Raw genomic sequence first — 16,957 nt, forward strand, 5'->3', positions numbered from 1 at the left:
GAACTATTTTGCATACATTGAAAGATGCCTGCTAAGATTCATGCATGAAACCTATTTAGCATACATTGAAAGATGCCTGCTAAGATTCATGCAAAAAAAAAAAAAATCCCCAGTTGTTCTTTGTGCAAGCACATTTGGAGTACTGCTGTTGCATAAGTACGCCAACCATGATGAAGCCATTATGCCTAATCAATAAAGGAACGCTGAACATGATCATTGTCAGGCTTTTCCTTGAAGGAAAATCAAGTGAATAACTTTAAGCCAGCAGCCTTATTGGAAGGGTCTACGATTTTGCAAGGGTGACTGAAACTAAATGGACATATTGTGGCGGTGTTCAGCCAAACCAGTGTCACGTCCTTAATGTGCGGTGGAGAAGTGATCAATGGAATCACCATACATCTGAAACCACTCCAAGAGCTGCACTTCTCTCAGGACAGTGATAGGCCCAATGTTGATTGTGTGGAAATAGACACATTGTGGGTAAGGCAAGCGATTGGCTGAACACAAACTACACCTACAAGTGCAATGTGTCCTTATTGACCCTCAAACTGTGCTGCAAAGCCCACTGCTTGTAAGAACAAGGTACTAGGCACTACACAAATATAAACACAAGAATGTGGATTCTGGGCTCATGTCTTTTTCTTCAGCTTTTCTTGCCTTTACTGATAGGACCCTGAAGATTGGACAGGAAATGAGAGGGCGAGATGGAGAGGGGTGGCTCAAGAGATGACCTCGGCCCGACTGGAATTCTGTGCACAAATTCTGTAACTGTAGCCAGTCGTGAAGAATCCATAGTTTACTGACCAATGCATTTACTTCTTTAAATTAAATAAACCAGCTCTGAAATCTTTGAGATTGTTTTCATGATGTGCTTATGCAGGGTGCGATTTGCCGGGGGGGATGGGGGGGATTTACCCCCCCTCTGGTTTTTACATCCCCACCTCAGCTGGATGAATTTCATACATGGGGGGGATAACCCTCAATTATTAAAAAAACAATGAAAAAAAAACAGACAGGTTGTGACAGCGTTTTCTTACACTTGCTTACACCGTTCACCTTACCCGAACTGTCGGCATTCTCAGAATTCGCTGGCTTTGCTAATTTCCATGTATAGGCTACTGTAGTGAGTTCTGTCCAAAAAGGTTGCGTTTCAGTTTCAAAGTTTCAGTTTCGGTTTCAGTATTTCAACGTGAATGAGAGGGAGCACAAGAACTGAGCGTCTAGCAGCGATTATCATATCATAGACATATATGATGCATGTATATGAAGATAATTAGGCCTATGTATTGCTTTTTTTTTTCATGATAAAAAAAAAAAACATCCCCCCCTCTGGTTTTTGGACAAATCGCACCCTGTGCTTATGTATAAGTGTTCAATGCATGCCTTCAAAAAGGGCCCTCATGTGCGCTGGATCTGTACACAATCCTAGCCCTAATAGAGGAACCACAAACACGAGCAGAGATTTCTTTTTCCAACGTTTTTATTCCTGAAAAAAAGGCGGTGGGTGCTTATGCAGTCAGAACACAAGCGCCTCCGGCTTCTTTGATCTTCTCCTCAGCCCTGCGGCTGAAGAACTTCGCCTTGACGATGACTGGCTGCTTGGGCAGTTTGCCTTTGCCCAGCACTTTGAAGTAGCCCTGCAGAGAGAGAGAGAGAAAAAGAACATCTACCATTACCATCCAATGAACAACAAACTGTACACGACAAAACTTTAACTGAAAACATGACAAGTGCATTACAATGCAACCTGGGCGGTGTGCTGGTCCAAATTAATTTCTTTAAAAATGTTACATATTCATCACTGAGGGACTAAAGTGCAACCCGTATCCAGCAATCAGGCTCGTTTGTTGGTCTACCCTGACAGCGCGTCTACTGTTTGAGTGCGTTTCCGCCTGCAAACACTTCGCCTTCCATCATTTAGCCACATAAAGCCCTTGTGTTTACCTGACGCTTACTTGCGTTTCATTTCTTTATTTGGGTAAAGTGTTCTCTGGTGCTGAATATAAAATGGACAATTCAATTAGCCAGGTATTTAACACAAGACTAATGCAAGCAATTCTGACAGCTAAGTTTTTGAAATGATGCAGTGTCATCTTGAACCCATCAGAGACCAACAATGACCAACATCTTCCTCCACAGCAAAAGGACTGTTTGTTGGTTTGCATCTCCTAGTGGGTCGTGGGAGAGACCACTGAAATGAGTTTACTTTCTAAGGCTGCACAAGTTTAATAAGTGGAACTAATGTTCCTCAGACATGTTGCAGTACAACAAAGAACCCATGAGCTTCTCTCCAAGACCCTCTTGTTTGTGAAAGATTACACTTTCACTGGATAAACGAGTGTGTTGGGTCCATTGGGATAATATTGAGCTTGGCCCAACCTAACAAGCCAGAGATGCTCCAATGGCTGCGCCATCTTCCAGAGATGTCAGTCGACTGTGAACCATCAACAATGCCTTGCCCCTTTCCACAGGGAAATTTATTATATCCATCGAAGGCGGTGGGCATGCTGGAACAGTGGTCTTCGACCGTTAAGGCAGCAACAGGCCAAATGTGCAACAGTGTTATTTCTCCTACAGACAGTGTATTTCTCTTACTGGCCCTAGTGTTTTTTGCTTCCTGACTGGAACATACATGGAGCTGGACAAACAGGAAGTCTCATAATTCTGTGATGAAGTCACTCCAGTTCAGTTGGTAAGAGGGGGCTGCCAGTCGAACTGCACAAGGGGGCCGAATTAAACACCTCATTAAACACTGGCTGAGATAGATAAGTACGTTTATGAACTCTACATTTACCCATTTCGTTAGTAATGGCAACACATCAGTCATCTCAACTAAACAAATGCAAGATATACCTCAAACTTAGAACACCCCTCAAGTCAACTTTGGACTACACCAGCCATCTACATGACGAGGTCTGTCTACAATCACTACGAAAGTTCCCCCAATGAATTTTTTTCCTGCTACCACTTCATCCTTGAAGTCACATTCATTGAACAGCAGCTGCCACACATGTGAGCAGTTTTGGCCAAGTTAACATGCATGTTCAACACAGCAATGGGACAGTAGCTTCAATAACATCCCTGACAACGCTCTATGCACTGAACACATAATGATGTCCGTAAGAAACGGGAAAGATCTATGAAGACACCAACAACCGACGCAAAGAGCATAGCTATGTCCCTAAAGTGCAGCACACTTGACACTTGGATCTAGTAAGTAACGTTTCTGCAAAACAGCAGGTCATGAAAAACACTGTCAGGGACACACTAAATCCATCATCCACATAGTTTCCCTCAAACTCCCGAGCCAAAGCATCTGTTCAGTAACCATCTCTGCATAAAGATATGCGTCTGCCTTTCTGAAATAAGCAACAGATTTTCATGGCGATGACTGACAAAAAGATTACATAAGGCTTCTAATAAATTGCCTAATGTTCCTCCATTCACCTGGTTAATATGGATAGGTTAAGGCCTCAACTGGGATCAATACCACCTAACAGTAGTACTTCCCACAGAACACACTGCAAAATCATTTAAGGAAAGACTGTATGATGTAGTGGACATTCAGATACTTACAGCGCGCACGCAGTCGATGATGGGAGCAGGGCCTTCAGGTTTCTTGCCGTAGTTTAGGCGGGTCTGTTCGCTCACCAGCGTCCACAGCTTGTCCAGGTTCACGGTCGGGCAGTGTGTGGTGTTCTTCTTCTGATGGAAATACCTCATTCCAACCTTTCCGAAGTACCCAGGATGGCTAGGATTTGAGGAGAATGACACACATGTTCATAAGACATCTAAATTCCACCCAAAAAAAAGTCAAAAAGGTCCCCTAAAGCCCAAATTAACCATCTGAATTGAACATGTATGCATGCTCTAAGCAGCAAGCAAGATGGGATTGTACACAAGCAGACAGATAAATGTAAAGTGCCAGATCCTCAACACCACAAAATCTGGCTCAGGAATTGTACCACTAACTGAAACACTGCAAAGGTACCATAGGGAAAGTTACTCACTATTTGTCCATGTTGATTCTGTGATGGTGCATGCCACCGGCATTACCACGACCTCCGGGATGCTTTCTGTGTTTACCTAACGTTAGAAACAAAATTAAGGTTAGCTACCTTGCTGTGGTTTTGTCTTTTCAGACGCAAAATTGGCTACATACAAAATGCTAGCAGGCTAGCGCATAAAGTTAGCTACTCACCGATACGACCGTGTCCGTGGCTGACGTGCCCACGGAGCTTCCTGGTCTTGGTCTTCTTGGTAGGCTGAAAAAATGACCCACGTTAATATAAATAAACCTAAGGAATGCCATTGATACAGGAACACATTTACATATCTGCATGTATGCAGTTCCCTTTCCCCGGCATGTCACAGAAGGATCACATAGCGGCATTAGCGAACGAGTTCGAGGCCAATATATGATGGGTAACATTACAGTTTACAGATAGCCCCCTCAAACTCTTAAAGAGTTGATTAATAGCATTACATTTCAAACCGTTTGGGCCCATTGCTAAATCTACACTAGGATCAACCACGTAAAGACTACATAACAGCTACAACAGAATAATCATGCAGGAACAGCCCAGGCAAGTGGTGGCACAGAGGCAGGGTTTAATATACGAGTTATCGTAGATATTTTATTGAAATATAAGCATAGAAAGGCAATGTACAAGACATTTGATCATTCCGGTTATTACACATAAACTTAAAAACAATAATACTACTGGATGACATTAGATTTTAGGTAAAACTACCGATGGAAGTTTCCTTCATGATACTCACCATCTTGGAGGAAATCGGAGAGAGGAAGACCGAAGAGAATTCTCGCGTTAATGTTCGAGACTGTCTGTCAATGTTATGTCGAATCCAAACAGCGCCACCGTTTGGTTGGATGAATTCAAAAGTGATCGTGGGCTAAAACTATACATATAAAAACATGTAAAAAAAAAAAAAAAAAAAAACACATGGTACACATGGCAAACACATACTAGCATGATCTCGTAAAATGTATCATTGATGTTTTTAGCGTAGTTCATAATCTCGTGAACATCATCTTGATAAGTGTGTTCGGAAATTACCTCTCCCATTCCAGGCGGGTAGATGGCAGTGTGTGTGTTTGGACATATTACCTTCATTTTACAAAGAAATTACGAGGAACTACATGTTCCCATGCCTGATGTTTATCCAACCACGCTGATTTTCAGGGGATGGCTACTGCTCAGGTAATACAATACTGAATCAGAATGATGTTGTCCGTCAGTTAAAATTGTGTTTGGGTTTAATATAGCTTAATCTTCGTAGAAAACAAAAGGAGATGTTAGACTGGAAATAAGTCAAACTAGTGTAATTTATGTTTGCTAAGCTAACTTGTCAATAACCCTGCATAACTGAAGTTCATACAGACAATAATAAGTAGTTGAGTTTTATTCAGTTTCGATACTCTTTGGTTGATGCTCGAAATGCTGTGGTAAGCTCACGTGCAGATTGTTATTGTGTATGTTAATGGAACTGCAGCTGTAATTGTGTTATAACCTAGCTGCGGTGTCTGTTTCGAGGTGTTTTAACCGACTGTGTTGCCTTGCTGCAGGAGGTTGATGAGGAACCGCTGAAGGTGAAGGAGGAAGAGGAAGTTGAGAATGGCACTGACCTGCAGGAGGTTGATGAGGAATTGCTGAAGGTGAAGGACGAAGATGAAGATGAAGAGGACGTTGAGAATGGCACTGATCATGGTGGGGAGGGGGATGAAGATGAGCCCAAAGAGCCGAGGATACGCGACACACCAGAGGACATTCATTTTGATGCCATCGTTAACACACTAGCATTTCATCCTAAGCAGGATATCATTGCAGCCGGGGATATTGATGGCGACATATATTTGTAAGTATCACACACAATTGTGTGTATACAGTAGTAGTGTGTGTGGTATATAAACTGTGCGATTATTGGTAGTCTGTCAATTAAAAAAACTAAACTTAATCTAAAATAAGCTCCTATACTTTTCTAATTATTACACGTCTTATTAATTATTCTAATTGTGTTGTTGTACAAATGTGTATGTTTTACGCGTTGATGGAGAGTGTGCTTATCACTGCAGCCGATAGATATATAGTTTAGAGTCTGTACATTAATATTAAGTTCATTTAGAGTATTTGAGCATTTTATAGGTATTGCAGGAGTGTGCTATAAAAAACACATTTTCAGGATTTTGCACTGAATGTTATTTTCTTTTATTGTTCTAGATATTCATACTCTTGCACCGAAGGGGAGACGAAAGAGCTGTGGTCATCCGGTCATCACCTGAAGTCCTGCAGGAAAGTGGCTTTTTCCCATGATGGCCGTAGTGAGTACCTGGGACGCTGTCTCTTATTATTCACAGTGACATACTGTAGGTTACACATGTTAGTGTGTTTTAATGTGTGGTCTGTTAGTAGCCTGCGGCAGTCGCTGTATCTTCGAAGAACTCTATCTACAAAGTGTATTTATGATACTGCTTTGTCTAAAGCTTTTGAAACATCTCTTCCTCTCCTGTCAGGCTTGGTCAGTGTGTCCAGAGACAAGTCTGTGCACATGATGGATGTGGAAGCAGGGAAGCTGGTCACACGCATCCCCAAAGCCCACAGGTATCAGAACTACTTCACACTTGGAAGAACACTTCCACATAGATACGAAACATGCTGTATGCGGTTTTAGCACAGCTAAATGTTTGGCCCGAACAGAATGGATTAGTCTCTCTTAAGAATGGTCCAACCTAGATAGATCCTCAATCTAGAAGTGTTATAAAAGTCAAGTGATGCTCTTGAATAAAAAATATACTGTTATTGGAAGTGTTAAGTGTTTGTTGAGCACCTCACTGCAGCCATCTTGTCTTACTCCATGTCCCTATGCCAGTGTTCCCATCTACTCCCTGTTGTTGGTGGATGAGAACGTCCTGGCCACGGGGGATGACGAGGGCACCCTGAAGGTCTGGGACATGAGGAAAGGCACGGCCATCATGGACCTGAAGCACCACGAGGACTTCATCAGCGAGATCGCCATAGACAAGGCCAAGAAGATCCTGCTCACCTCAAGGTGGAAATCTATAAACAGTCATTTTGGTTCTCACTGAAGATTTTAAACTCACATGTTAACCTTTTATCATGACCTCACATGTTATGTCTTTTCATATGAGGCTGATGATTCACAAAGAGACCTCTGTCTCTATAAGTCCCTCCTGATGTAGACCTTAAATTCTGGTTCTAACCTTATAGGACCATTTGTAGATAAATAAAATTAACACTTTTACACTTGTTGACTATTTAGAGAAGATCTAGGGATTGGTAACATAGATTATTTACTAAATTCATTTGTTTTTGTGTTGACTCAGTGGAGACGGTACCATGGGGGTGTTCAACATCAAGCGCAGGCGGTTTGATCTGGTGTCTGAGCCCCAGAGTGGAGATCTCAGCTCGGTGGCCATTGTTAAAGTAAGTACCAAATCATACCACTAGAGGGCAGGAGAGGCCACACTAACAGGCCCATCTTTATGAAACTTGGTGGAGGGCTGTAGCATGGACCGAAGAAGAACCCCTTACATTTTAAAGCAGATCCGGATCAGGGGATGGATCCAGTATACCCCAACCCCCCACCCCCACCCCATCTAGTGGTCTTGGTGCACTATTGGTCTTGGCAGAGTTCTGCTCGCTCCAAGTGCCCTTCTTGTATTTTCTGTGCCAATTTGTTTCCCTGATCTGTTGTTAGAGGATTATCACACAGAGAATGAAAATGAATGAGCTAATTGTTGAGGGACTGGGATATTGGCAATAACAACTCATTATTCTTATGACTCATCGGATAAACAAGAGTCATACGGATGAAATACTTGTGAATTGATGCCTACTGGGTTCACAACTGGATTTAATCGCATTACTCAGTTTTTACCGTCTTGCTATTGTGGAGGATGCTTTCAGTTTGGTGACTGCTTCTCTGCACTTAGTCATTTTTAGAATGAGATTCGGTACAGGTTTCTCCTGTTGTCAAGCTGAAATATTATGGCATAAGCAAAGCAAAGCGATGTATTTGAAATGCTACTCTCAGCCTGTTCTCAAAATGTATGAGCAGAATTTTATGAATGTTAACCTCCTATTCTATCCTTTAATCCATTTCAGTTCAATCATATATAACATCATATTAAACAGCATGCATGTTCTCTAGATCAGTGGTTCTCAACCTTTTTTGCTCCATGACCCAATTTTTTAGATACCAGTGCAGTTGCGACCCACAAATTAATAATCAGCAAGAATCATCAGGCCAATAATTTAACAATTGTATTATTATTTTATTATTATGATAACTACCACTACTTCTAGGCTTAATACTATACCACTGTTTTACCATTGAAAACACATGCAACTGTTTAAAAGTCAGGATCAGTTATGCAATCATGGACTTCTGAACTTCTTTGAACAAAAATGGACTTAAGCCATACATTTTTAACTTCTTAAGAAGAATCCATGGACTTACATGTTCACCTTTTTAGTCAGAGATGGACAAACATGTTCCACTTATCACAGGACTTATGTTGATTTTCTAAATGAGAAATCTTCACTTACATGCTCAACTTCTTAATGAGAAATGGACATGTTCAAATAGTAAATGAGATCCCTGAATGTTTTCCTGTCATCGAGACTGCCCCATCCGTTGTCACACCAACATACTTTGACCAGGAGAGCTGACTGAGTTAAAGTATGTGTCCATTGCAGAAAAAAATCTATGCTGCCTGCAGTGGTAAATGTTGGCAAATCTGAATTAAATAAGAACTGCTCTTCAAAGTCATCATTCTGCACATACCGCACGTAAACCAAGAGAATGGCATGGCTAGCCACGTCTGTGGATTCATCGAGTTATAAAGTCGCTAAAGTCAAAAGCGCAGAGACGTTCAGTGATCTGCTGCTCAACATCATTTGACATGTCACATATCCTCACATGAACAGTGTCGTTTGTCACGGGAATTGTCTTTAAGTTCGCTGCTTCTTTTTCACCTATGAGTGCCAGGGCTCTCAAGTTTTAAAGGCAGGCAAGAGTGACATATCCCCCCGGTCAAGCCCCCGCCCGGCCCCCATTCCGCATTCCTACCGCCCCGGTCCTGTCGTAAGATTCCCCCCCCCCCCAGTAACAATAAGAGAATGAATAATTAGATGTATTGATTGGGAAAAATGATATTCTTCCACATTGCAGTCAACCTTATGCATTTAAATGTACCTTGACCTCTTGTACACTCATCTCTGCAGTCAATGGCAAGTAAACGCTTTGGACTGTGTTGGTTGACTTACTTCAGTGCCTGCTGATTGGCCTGATGCCCCTTACTGCCTATGTACCTTGTCACATCCAGCACAACTTGATGGGCACAGGAGTTCTCTTGGCGGCAGATAGAACACCAGTATGCTCATTGGTAGAAACATCAAAACACATTTTTGAACTTGAGCCAGGAACATTGTGTTCCACAGAACTAATTAAAAAGATGGTACGTTTGCTGAAAGCCAGTAGGGTTTTTGGAACGTTTGAACTTGTCTCACCGTTGTCATTGTTGATGATTCACAGATACTCTGTCCCCTCTACCTTCAGGCTATTTGTTTAACTTCCACTGTGAATCATCCTTACTTGATTTATCATGTCATGAATCACTAATTGCATTCATCTACCTCATATGTCAATGTATGTAATGTAACCAACATGTTTTTACAGAAATGGAATTAGATGCTTGGCCAGTAATTCGTTTTTAATGTCAAAACATTTGGTTTAATTCTCGCAGTATTGTATGTTTTGTAATCTAGTGTATAATAAAAATGTTAATGGCAAATGTTGTAGTGCAAAACATATCATGTGAAATATTAAGAAGGGGTTGTGAGAACATAATGTGCAAAGAAAGGGCTCAATCAAATTCTTGCAGAAGTGCTTAAAATCACATTCTACCACCCCACCCGTAGACCTTGTGTCACTTCGTGTTCTCTTTTTCTCAGTAACTATGCAGGAAGATAGGTGCCAGTCACGAGGTGAGACATCTCTGATGCTGAGGTCATTCATTGTGGCATTGTGTGAAATGTCTTAATGTCTGTAGACCTGTGGATAAAGACAAAAATAACTGAAAAGCATTTTGTTTTAGAACTTTTATTTGAAGGCCATGGGGTGTAAGTAAGAGAGGACAAGAAGACATAATACACGGTTATTGAAAAATCAAAACAAACTACAGTATATTTTTAATTTTTTGCAAAGTTTGCGTACTTGGATGGGTCAAATCACAGACAAAGGCATACAAACGTCGTAAATCTGCCATTTTGCGAGTTTGAGCATTACCAAGAACACTTTGAAGAAGCATTACACAACCTGCACATACAACTGTGGCACCTGTCATAATTTGCAGAAGGAGGAAGAAATGAGAACCCAAAATAGTGGCAAGTTGCCAAGGGGACGCTGCTCCTCAATGATGGCCATGCTCAATCATTGAGACATCAGAAAATGGGAGGTAAACCTTTGGGAGAGCTAAGACTATAATAACTCTGATACTTCCTTGTAACATCAGACTATCCATTGACAACCTACCTTTGTTGATCTTAAATAAAATCATAACTACTCAACGAATCCCCAAACTCAGAAACTTCCGAAAGACACTTAATAAACTGTATGAAATGCGAAAGTTAAGAAAGGAAAAAGAGTGAACTGCAGTCAAGTTGTCATTGCTTGTGTCAAACCATTGTGAATTTGTCGTAACATTAAAACAAGAGACGACTTATTCCTTGTAGAAGAGTGATGCTCGGAGTTCCAGTGGTTTCCTCAGGTGAACGAAACTTTCGGAAGATCAATTGCGCCCAATTCCAGGATGCTTTATTTTCATTGGTTGCTGGATTAAATCTTACCCAGATACAACAGATACAAAATATACCTTTTTTTTTACTGCTCGGCTATTGTGTAGCCCATTTCTATTTTTTTATTGGCTGATAAGTGGCACCTCACGGCAGAACTGCAGGGGATTCGGTGTGACTGGTTCCTCCATGGTGAGGGCAGCTTGGCCAGGTCATGTTTGCACGCTGCGGCACATTAAATAGCCCAGGGGTTTTTTTCAGCGTGAGAAATACGAAGTGTGGCGGGAGTGCGTGACAAAAGACCGAAATGAGTGACACTCACGCTCAATGCGTGACACTTGAGAGCCCTGGAGTGCAGTGCACAAATCGATGGCAACTTCTGCAACCGTAAGAGACGTTTTGCTCTGAGCTAGTCGGTAGGAGACCAGCTAGGATGCACGCAGTGCCTGCTCCTAAACAGTGATGATGGCACGTTAAAATGTTTTTTTTTTTTTTTGGCTCATACGTTTAAAAAAAGTTTTTATCTTTATAGTTGGCCTGCTTTGTTTCAAAATGTATCTGCAATTTCGAAGGCTTCAGGCTTTCAGTAGCCAGTATTTCGTTGCATAACACACACAACGGCGGGTGCTCACCGAAATACCGGGTCACAAGCCTGAAAAAATCCCTCTTTGGTTCTTCAGAAGAAGTCATATCTGAGCTGGTACTCGTTTTACACGAAGATACTCTGTTGACTTTTTGCCTACACTAGTCGCCTCTAGATATTCTCCGGTCATGTCAGAGCATATTATCGCGCAATACATGTTGATACATTTGAAATATCTTATATGCAAATTTGATTGGCTGAATGTTCGAACGTGTGATTGTTAGATAGGCCTACGTGCAGAACCATTGCCGGCTTCTGTAGTTTAGTGTCAGAACTGGGGACAGGGATTCCCTAATGGACAGAGGGAGCATTGCTTGAAAAAAAAGTTTAACATTTAGAATTCGTCTTGCGACCCTTTCAGAAACTCCGGCGACCCAAATTTGGGTCGCGACCCAAGGGTTGAGAACCACTGCTCTAGATGCCTTTAAGAAACGGAACATTAATCCGTTTTTCATCTCGCACGTATTCCTCTCATCATGTACATCGCCTCTTTGACTTCCTCCTCCTCCTCCCCCAGCGTGGTAGGAAGGCGATCTGTGGCTCCAGTGATGGCACCATCTACATCTTCAACTGGGACGGCTTTGGGGCGACCAGCGACCGCTTCTTCGTGCAGGCGGAGTCCCTGGAGAGCATCGTGCCCATCACAGACAGCATGGTGTGTGCTGCCTCCATGGACGGAGTTATCAGGTGAGACCCTCACACTGCTCCACACGATCCCTTACTCCTTTTTTTAAAAGATTGTTTTGGGGCTTTTTTCCTTTATGAGATAGGACAGTGAAGTTTTTGACAGGAAATGAGATGGAGAGAAGAGTTGGGGAGTGGGATCGGGAAATGACAGCAGGTCGGATTCGAACCCGTGTCCTCATGGGCATTCAAGCCCGTATATGGTCGGGGCTACTGCTTGCGCCAAAGTGCCCCCCGCAATCCCTACTTTTCCAGGCAGACGCGCATAAATCCACCACACCTCAGAATTCCCTTTGAATAAATGTCCCCCACACACTAAAGCTGAGCTACTTCCAAATTGGGGGGGGGGGGGGAAAGAGTAAGAGAGGGGAAGAGCTTACATCCAAATACACACACACACACACAGACACGTACATATTTCATATTTTTTGTGAATCACGGTGTATGCTGTAGTTATTTGGGCAGTTCCATGGAGACAACATGGAGGTTATTTCAATGTTCAGTATGATTTTCTCTGCTTCAATGATCAATCTGGATGTGTGAAACATTACATAACCATGCTATAACAAGACCATTCCCTATTGCTTATAAGAAGTAAACCTGAGGTCTGTTTGGGGTAACATATAAAAAGTGGAAAATACAAAGAAGAACCATGTAGACCTTGTTCTGAAGCAGAAGCTACAACGAGACACTAGAGTCAAGGTTGCTTTTTTAGGGAGTATTTTTTGCAGAAACTCAAGCAGAATTTGCCTCTGTCAAACTGAATATTTTGTTTAATTCAACGAGCACTAGCAGGGTTGCCACTAGGGATGGAAATCCTGGAAAAGTTATCCTATTTTCAAGGTCTGAAAGTTTTAGAAAAGTCATGTGTAAGTATAATGAAATTACTTATGTTATTGTACTCTTCTGTGGATAATGTTTCATTGTATGAATTTCTGTACAGTTCCCACTCCAATGAACTGATTCTACTAGAGAAGGAAACTTATCCTATTGGAAAAGGATGTTGTTGTTGTTGGGCAAATCTGTAGAGTACTGTACACTTTTAGAGCAAAATGGGGCGATTTTGTGTACTTTTCATTTCTTAAGGGATCTTTCAAAAGTCATGGAAAGGTTTCGGTAAAAATGGGTGAAAACCTTGGACTAGAAATGGGCCTTGACTGTGTGCGAGAATGAATGGCATTCTGCCGTTATAAAACATGTATTGTGGTCCATTTCGAGTCATGTTTGAGAATGATTACGACAGGAAAACATGTAGACAAAATAGTTCTGCACCGAAATGCTGGAGTGAGTGAAGGGCAGGTCAGTAGTGCTTGTGAAGAATGAAAATATTGAAATGTATTCGCCTGCATCCATACCAAGAATTTTTTCATTCTTTCAATACATAACATGACTTGAGTCATTTGCATTGTAAATTGATACGGAACCTGCCACCATTTTTGCATGAATTTTTGGATAGTTTTGCATTAGAAGCATAGGGAGTTTTAAGGAGACATAATTCTATTAATTTAAAGAAGACTTTATTCTAGGGTCATTAAGTGGAGAGCAAGGTCCTGACAACACCAAAGTCGTGGTCTGATCAACCAGGGAAAATACTAACCGTTGAAAATATGTTACTGTACTGCAATGTAAATCACTTATGAGAAAAGCATCTACTAAACAAATGACCGTCAAATGTAATGTCAGGGCATGATGGCTTACTCATGGTGTCTGCGTCCCTCTGGCAGGCGCTAACGGGCAACTAGAGCCCGCACCTCCAGACTGCAGAACAGTTTCATCCCCAGGGCCATCACAGAACTTAATAATCACACTACCCTGCTACCCTCCACCCAGCACAACTGCACTTTTTTTAGTGGTTGCACAAACAAATTTCGTTGTGTATCTAATGCACAATGACAAATAAAGTCTATTCTATTCTATGATGGCTTACTCATGGTGTCTGCATCTGTCTCTTCTCATATAGAGCCATCAACATTCTGCCCAATCGGGTGGTTGGCAGCGTGGGTCAGCACAAAGGAGAGCCCATAGAAGACATCGCCCGTTCCTACGACTCACATTTCCTGGCCAGCAGTGCCCACGACCAGCTGGTGAAGTTCTGGGACATCTCCAAGCTCTCCGAGATGCACGTCAGCGACTACCGGAAGAGGAAGAAGAAACACGGCAAACTGACGTCGCTCAGCAAGAAGGCCGTCGGCTGCGGAGACAACTTCTTCTCCGGGCTGATGGACGAGCCTGACGCCCAGGACAAAAAGGACAATATGAAAGAGGAGGAGGACGACGACGACGACAACGACAAGGACGAGGACAGTGACAGTGATAGCGGCAGTGACTGAAAACCTCAGAAACTGATAAAGAATGTGACTGTTAGGCTTTCATCAGAGGACCTCACTGCTGCCAAAGAGTAAATCTTAGTAGCCATGTTGCCTACGAACAGCAAGACACAACACATTTGTCAGGTTTAGGAGTCTGTTGAGAGGATTTGTCTCTCAATGGTCTCTGAGCCTGAGACATTTGTACAGAAAGACTAATATGATGATAGAGGTCAGCCTAGAATGCTGCTGTCATTTACAAGAGTGTGACATTAGTGTCCTACTGGTTTTTATGTCTGTCATAAAGATGAACACCCCTGCTATTCCCCCCACTTTCTCACATCCATAGAACATAGGACTACATAGTACTACATAGTACACAGATCGTTTAAGATCGGAGTCAGCCCAAGACCTTTCCCCAGGCTTCACCATTAGTGAGTAGCCTCGGTCCTCTGTCTCCCAAGGCTTCCCCCTGAGGTTGTAGCCTCAGTCCACTGTTTCCATGACGAGTTGCAATATCAGGGACATTAGCAAACAGAGAACATATATGCTAGAAACGTCTAAACAGTGCTTAGCAACAGTCGCATGTAAAAGATGTGACATTTAAATGGCATTTAGGAACATCCTGAAGGGGTTTGAAACAGCGTCCTTGATTCTTAAGGACAGGTTTGATTGATCTGTTGTTTCCTCTACAAATTCAAACTGAGTCATTTCCGTTGCTACCTGAACTAACGCTTCCTATCCGTGTTCAAATGTCTCTGGTTTGTGTTGTAGACTTTCTCACATCCATAGTACATAGGACTACATAGTACACAGCACATCTAATTGGTCTGAGCTAGTCTATCACCGTCTGGTTTTACTTCCTCAGCACTGAGGCAAGGCTGCTCAAAGCAGAAACAGTTAATGCGTTTTGAGTTAACGAATTTTGAATCATTAATATGGAAAAAGTGAGTGGTGTGGCCTGCCGATAAGAGGGGACACTACCCAGCACCCCCTGTACAGTAATGGTAATCACTTCCTGAAGTTTCCCATCTCTCTCCTCTAGGTAACAGCGTGAGTACGTTGGCTGATTAGACAATTTCATAATGAAACGGAAGTAATGAAAACAACAGGGAAGTGTCTGTGTGCCTCTACACAGCAGAGAAGAATTGGGGGAAATAACATACAGACTCCTCGTTTTAGAAGTTGAAGTTAATGAGGATTTTATTGCTTTCACTTGAGGCCTTTGAAGTTTACAGCAGCGAGAGAGAGAGAGAGAAAGAGAGAGAGAGTGAGAGTTGTGTACCCTGGGAAGGTGAGGAGGATTAGTGGGGGTAGTAATGTTGTTAATTCTTCTTGAGAAGTTAATGAAAGACTTCCGACATCGGCTGGATGTTCCCTGATTGAGTTATTTGAAATGTGTGTAATGTTGCCTTGTACATGTTTGTCCATCAACTTTGTTCAAGATGAAAGTTTTTCTTTTCCAAAAAAAAAAGTCTTGAGTCTCTTGAAGTATTACGTGGCCTGGAACAGAAAAAAAGTAGTTGAACTTTGACCTTGTAACCAGATGAAAAGAAACAGTTGTGCCCTCTCCATAAGCCCACAGACCCCTGACTAAACTGTCCCCTCGGTCACCCAGGAGAAAAGAGAGAAGTGCTTCATTATTTAGCCTTGCTTTGAAATTACAGGGCCCTAAAAGGGAAGAAGTGCACCCCCCATAAATTTCAATTCTCCTTGCTGGAGACTTGGCTTTTGAACAGCTGTTTGGCAACAAAGTGGTGATAATCTTGAGTTATGACTCCCTGTTCAAGGGCTGAAGGCCTGTATGGGATTACGCTAGGAAGTAATAATATATAATATAATATCCCATCACTGAACAAAACAGGTTGCAACACCAGTGACGCAATATAACCCTAATGACGCAAATGTCAGCATAAGAAATAGCTGAACAGTTTTAACTTTAAACTATTTTTTTCCACTATGCATGACCTCTTACTTGAATGTCCCAGCTCTCCTTTCTGGTATGCACAAATCTTCTCATACAACTGGATGGATCTCTTGTTAAAAGCAACTGGCTCTGGCATTATGCAAATAATCTGCTCTTTCCCATATCAGTTTACGTCTTCTACTGGGGATGGCCAGTAGAACTTGTTCAGGTCATACCTGCTTGTCCATGTGCAGGCTCTCAATTGTTGTCACACCTGACAAAAGGAAAAGTATATTATAATGATAACATTAGACAATAATTCAAACTTATAAACTTTTTTTCTCCTCCTAATGTCTTTTTGCAGCTTGTATGTGGTTCAATTATACAGGAATGTCACTGGTGTTATCTGTGTTATCAGGAATTAGGAAATAAAAGCTAAAATAAAAGCTAAAATCTTAACATAATGGCTGCCATGTGTCAGACCACATGTCTTTAGTCATAACAAAATCATTTTTTTATTAAATTCACCTCCACTGCTATGAAATGAGTAACACCAATGACTGACAGACTTAAAAGCTTTGTG

General features: G+C 41.9%; 2 protein-coding genes across 2 annotated transcripts; one reads left to right on the plus strand and one right to left on the minus strand.

Moving 5' to 3' along the window:
- Positions 1-1,462: 1,462 nt before the first annotated feature.
- LOC308371901 (large ribosomal subunit protein uL15-like) lies at positions 1,463-4,833 on the minus strand. Its single transcript, XM_080846933.1, has 5 exons — positions 4,783-4,833; positions 4,202-4,265; positions 4,011-4,086; positions 3,577-3,751; positions 1,463-1,637 (listed from the first exon to the last, which is right to left on the minus strand). The coding sequence occupies exons 1-5, from the start codon at positions 4,783-4,785 to the stop codon at positions 1,509-1,511; spliced, it is 447 nt and encodes a 148-aa protein (XP_080703059.1). The 5' UTR covers positions 4,786-4,833; the 3' UTR covers positions 1,463-1,508.
- A 374-nt stretch (positions 4,834-5,207) lies between these two features.
- wdr55 (WD repeat domain 55) lies at positions 5,208-15,936 on the plus strand (the record flags this gene model as incomplete). Its single annotated transcript, XM_080847549.1, has 8 exons — positions 5,208-5,222; positions 5,588-5,877; positions 6,240-6,340; positions 6,533-6,620; positions 6,889-7,068; positions 7,364-7,463; positions 11,996-12,165; positions 14,123-15,936. The coding sequence occupies 8 exons, from the start codon at positions 5,208-5,210 to the stop codon at positions 14,490-14,492; spliced, it is 1,314 nt and encodes a 437-aa protein (XP_080703675.1). The 3' UTR covers positions 14,493-15,936.
- Positions 15,937-16,957: the final 1,021 nt, after the last annotated feature.

Source organism: Sprattus sprattus, assembly GCF_963457725.1.
Source record: "Sprattus sprattus genome assembly, chromosome: 11".
In the NCBI taxonomy this organism is placed as follows: domain Eukaryota; kingdom Metazoa; phylum Chordata; class Actinopteri; order Clupeiformes; family Clupeidae; genus Sprattus; species Sprattus sprattus.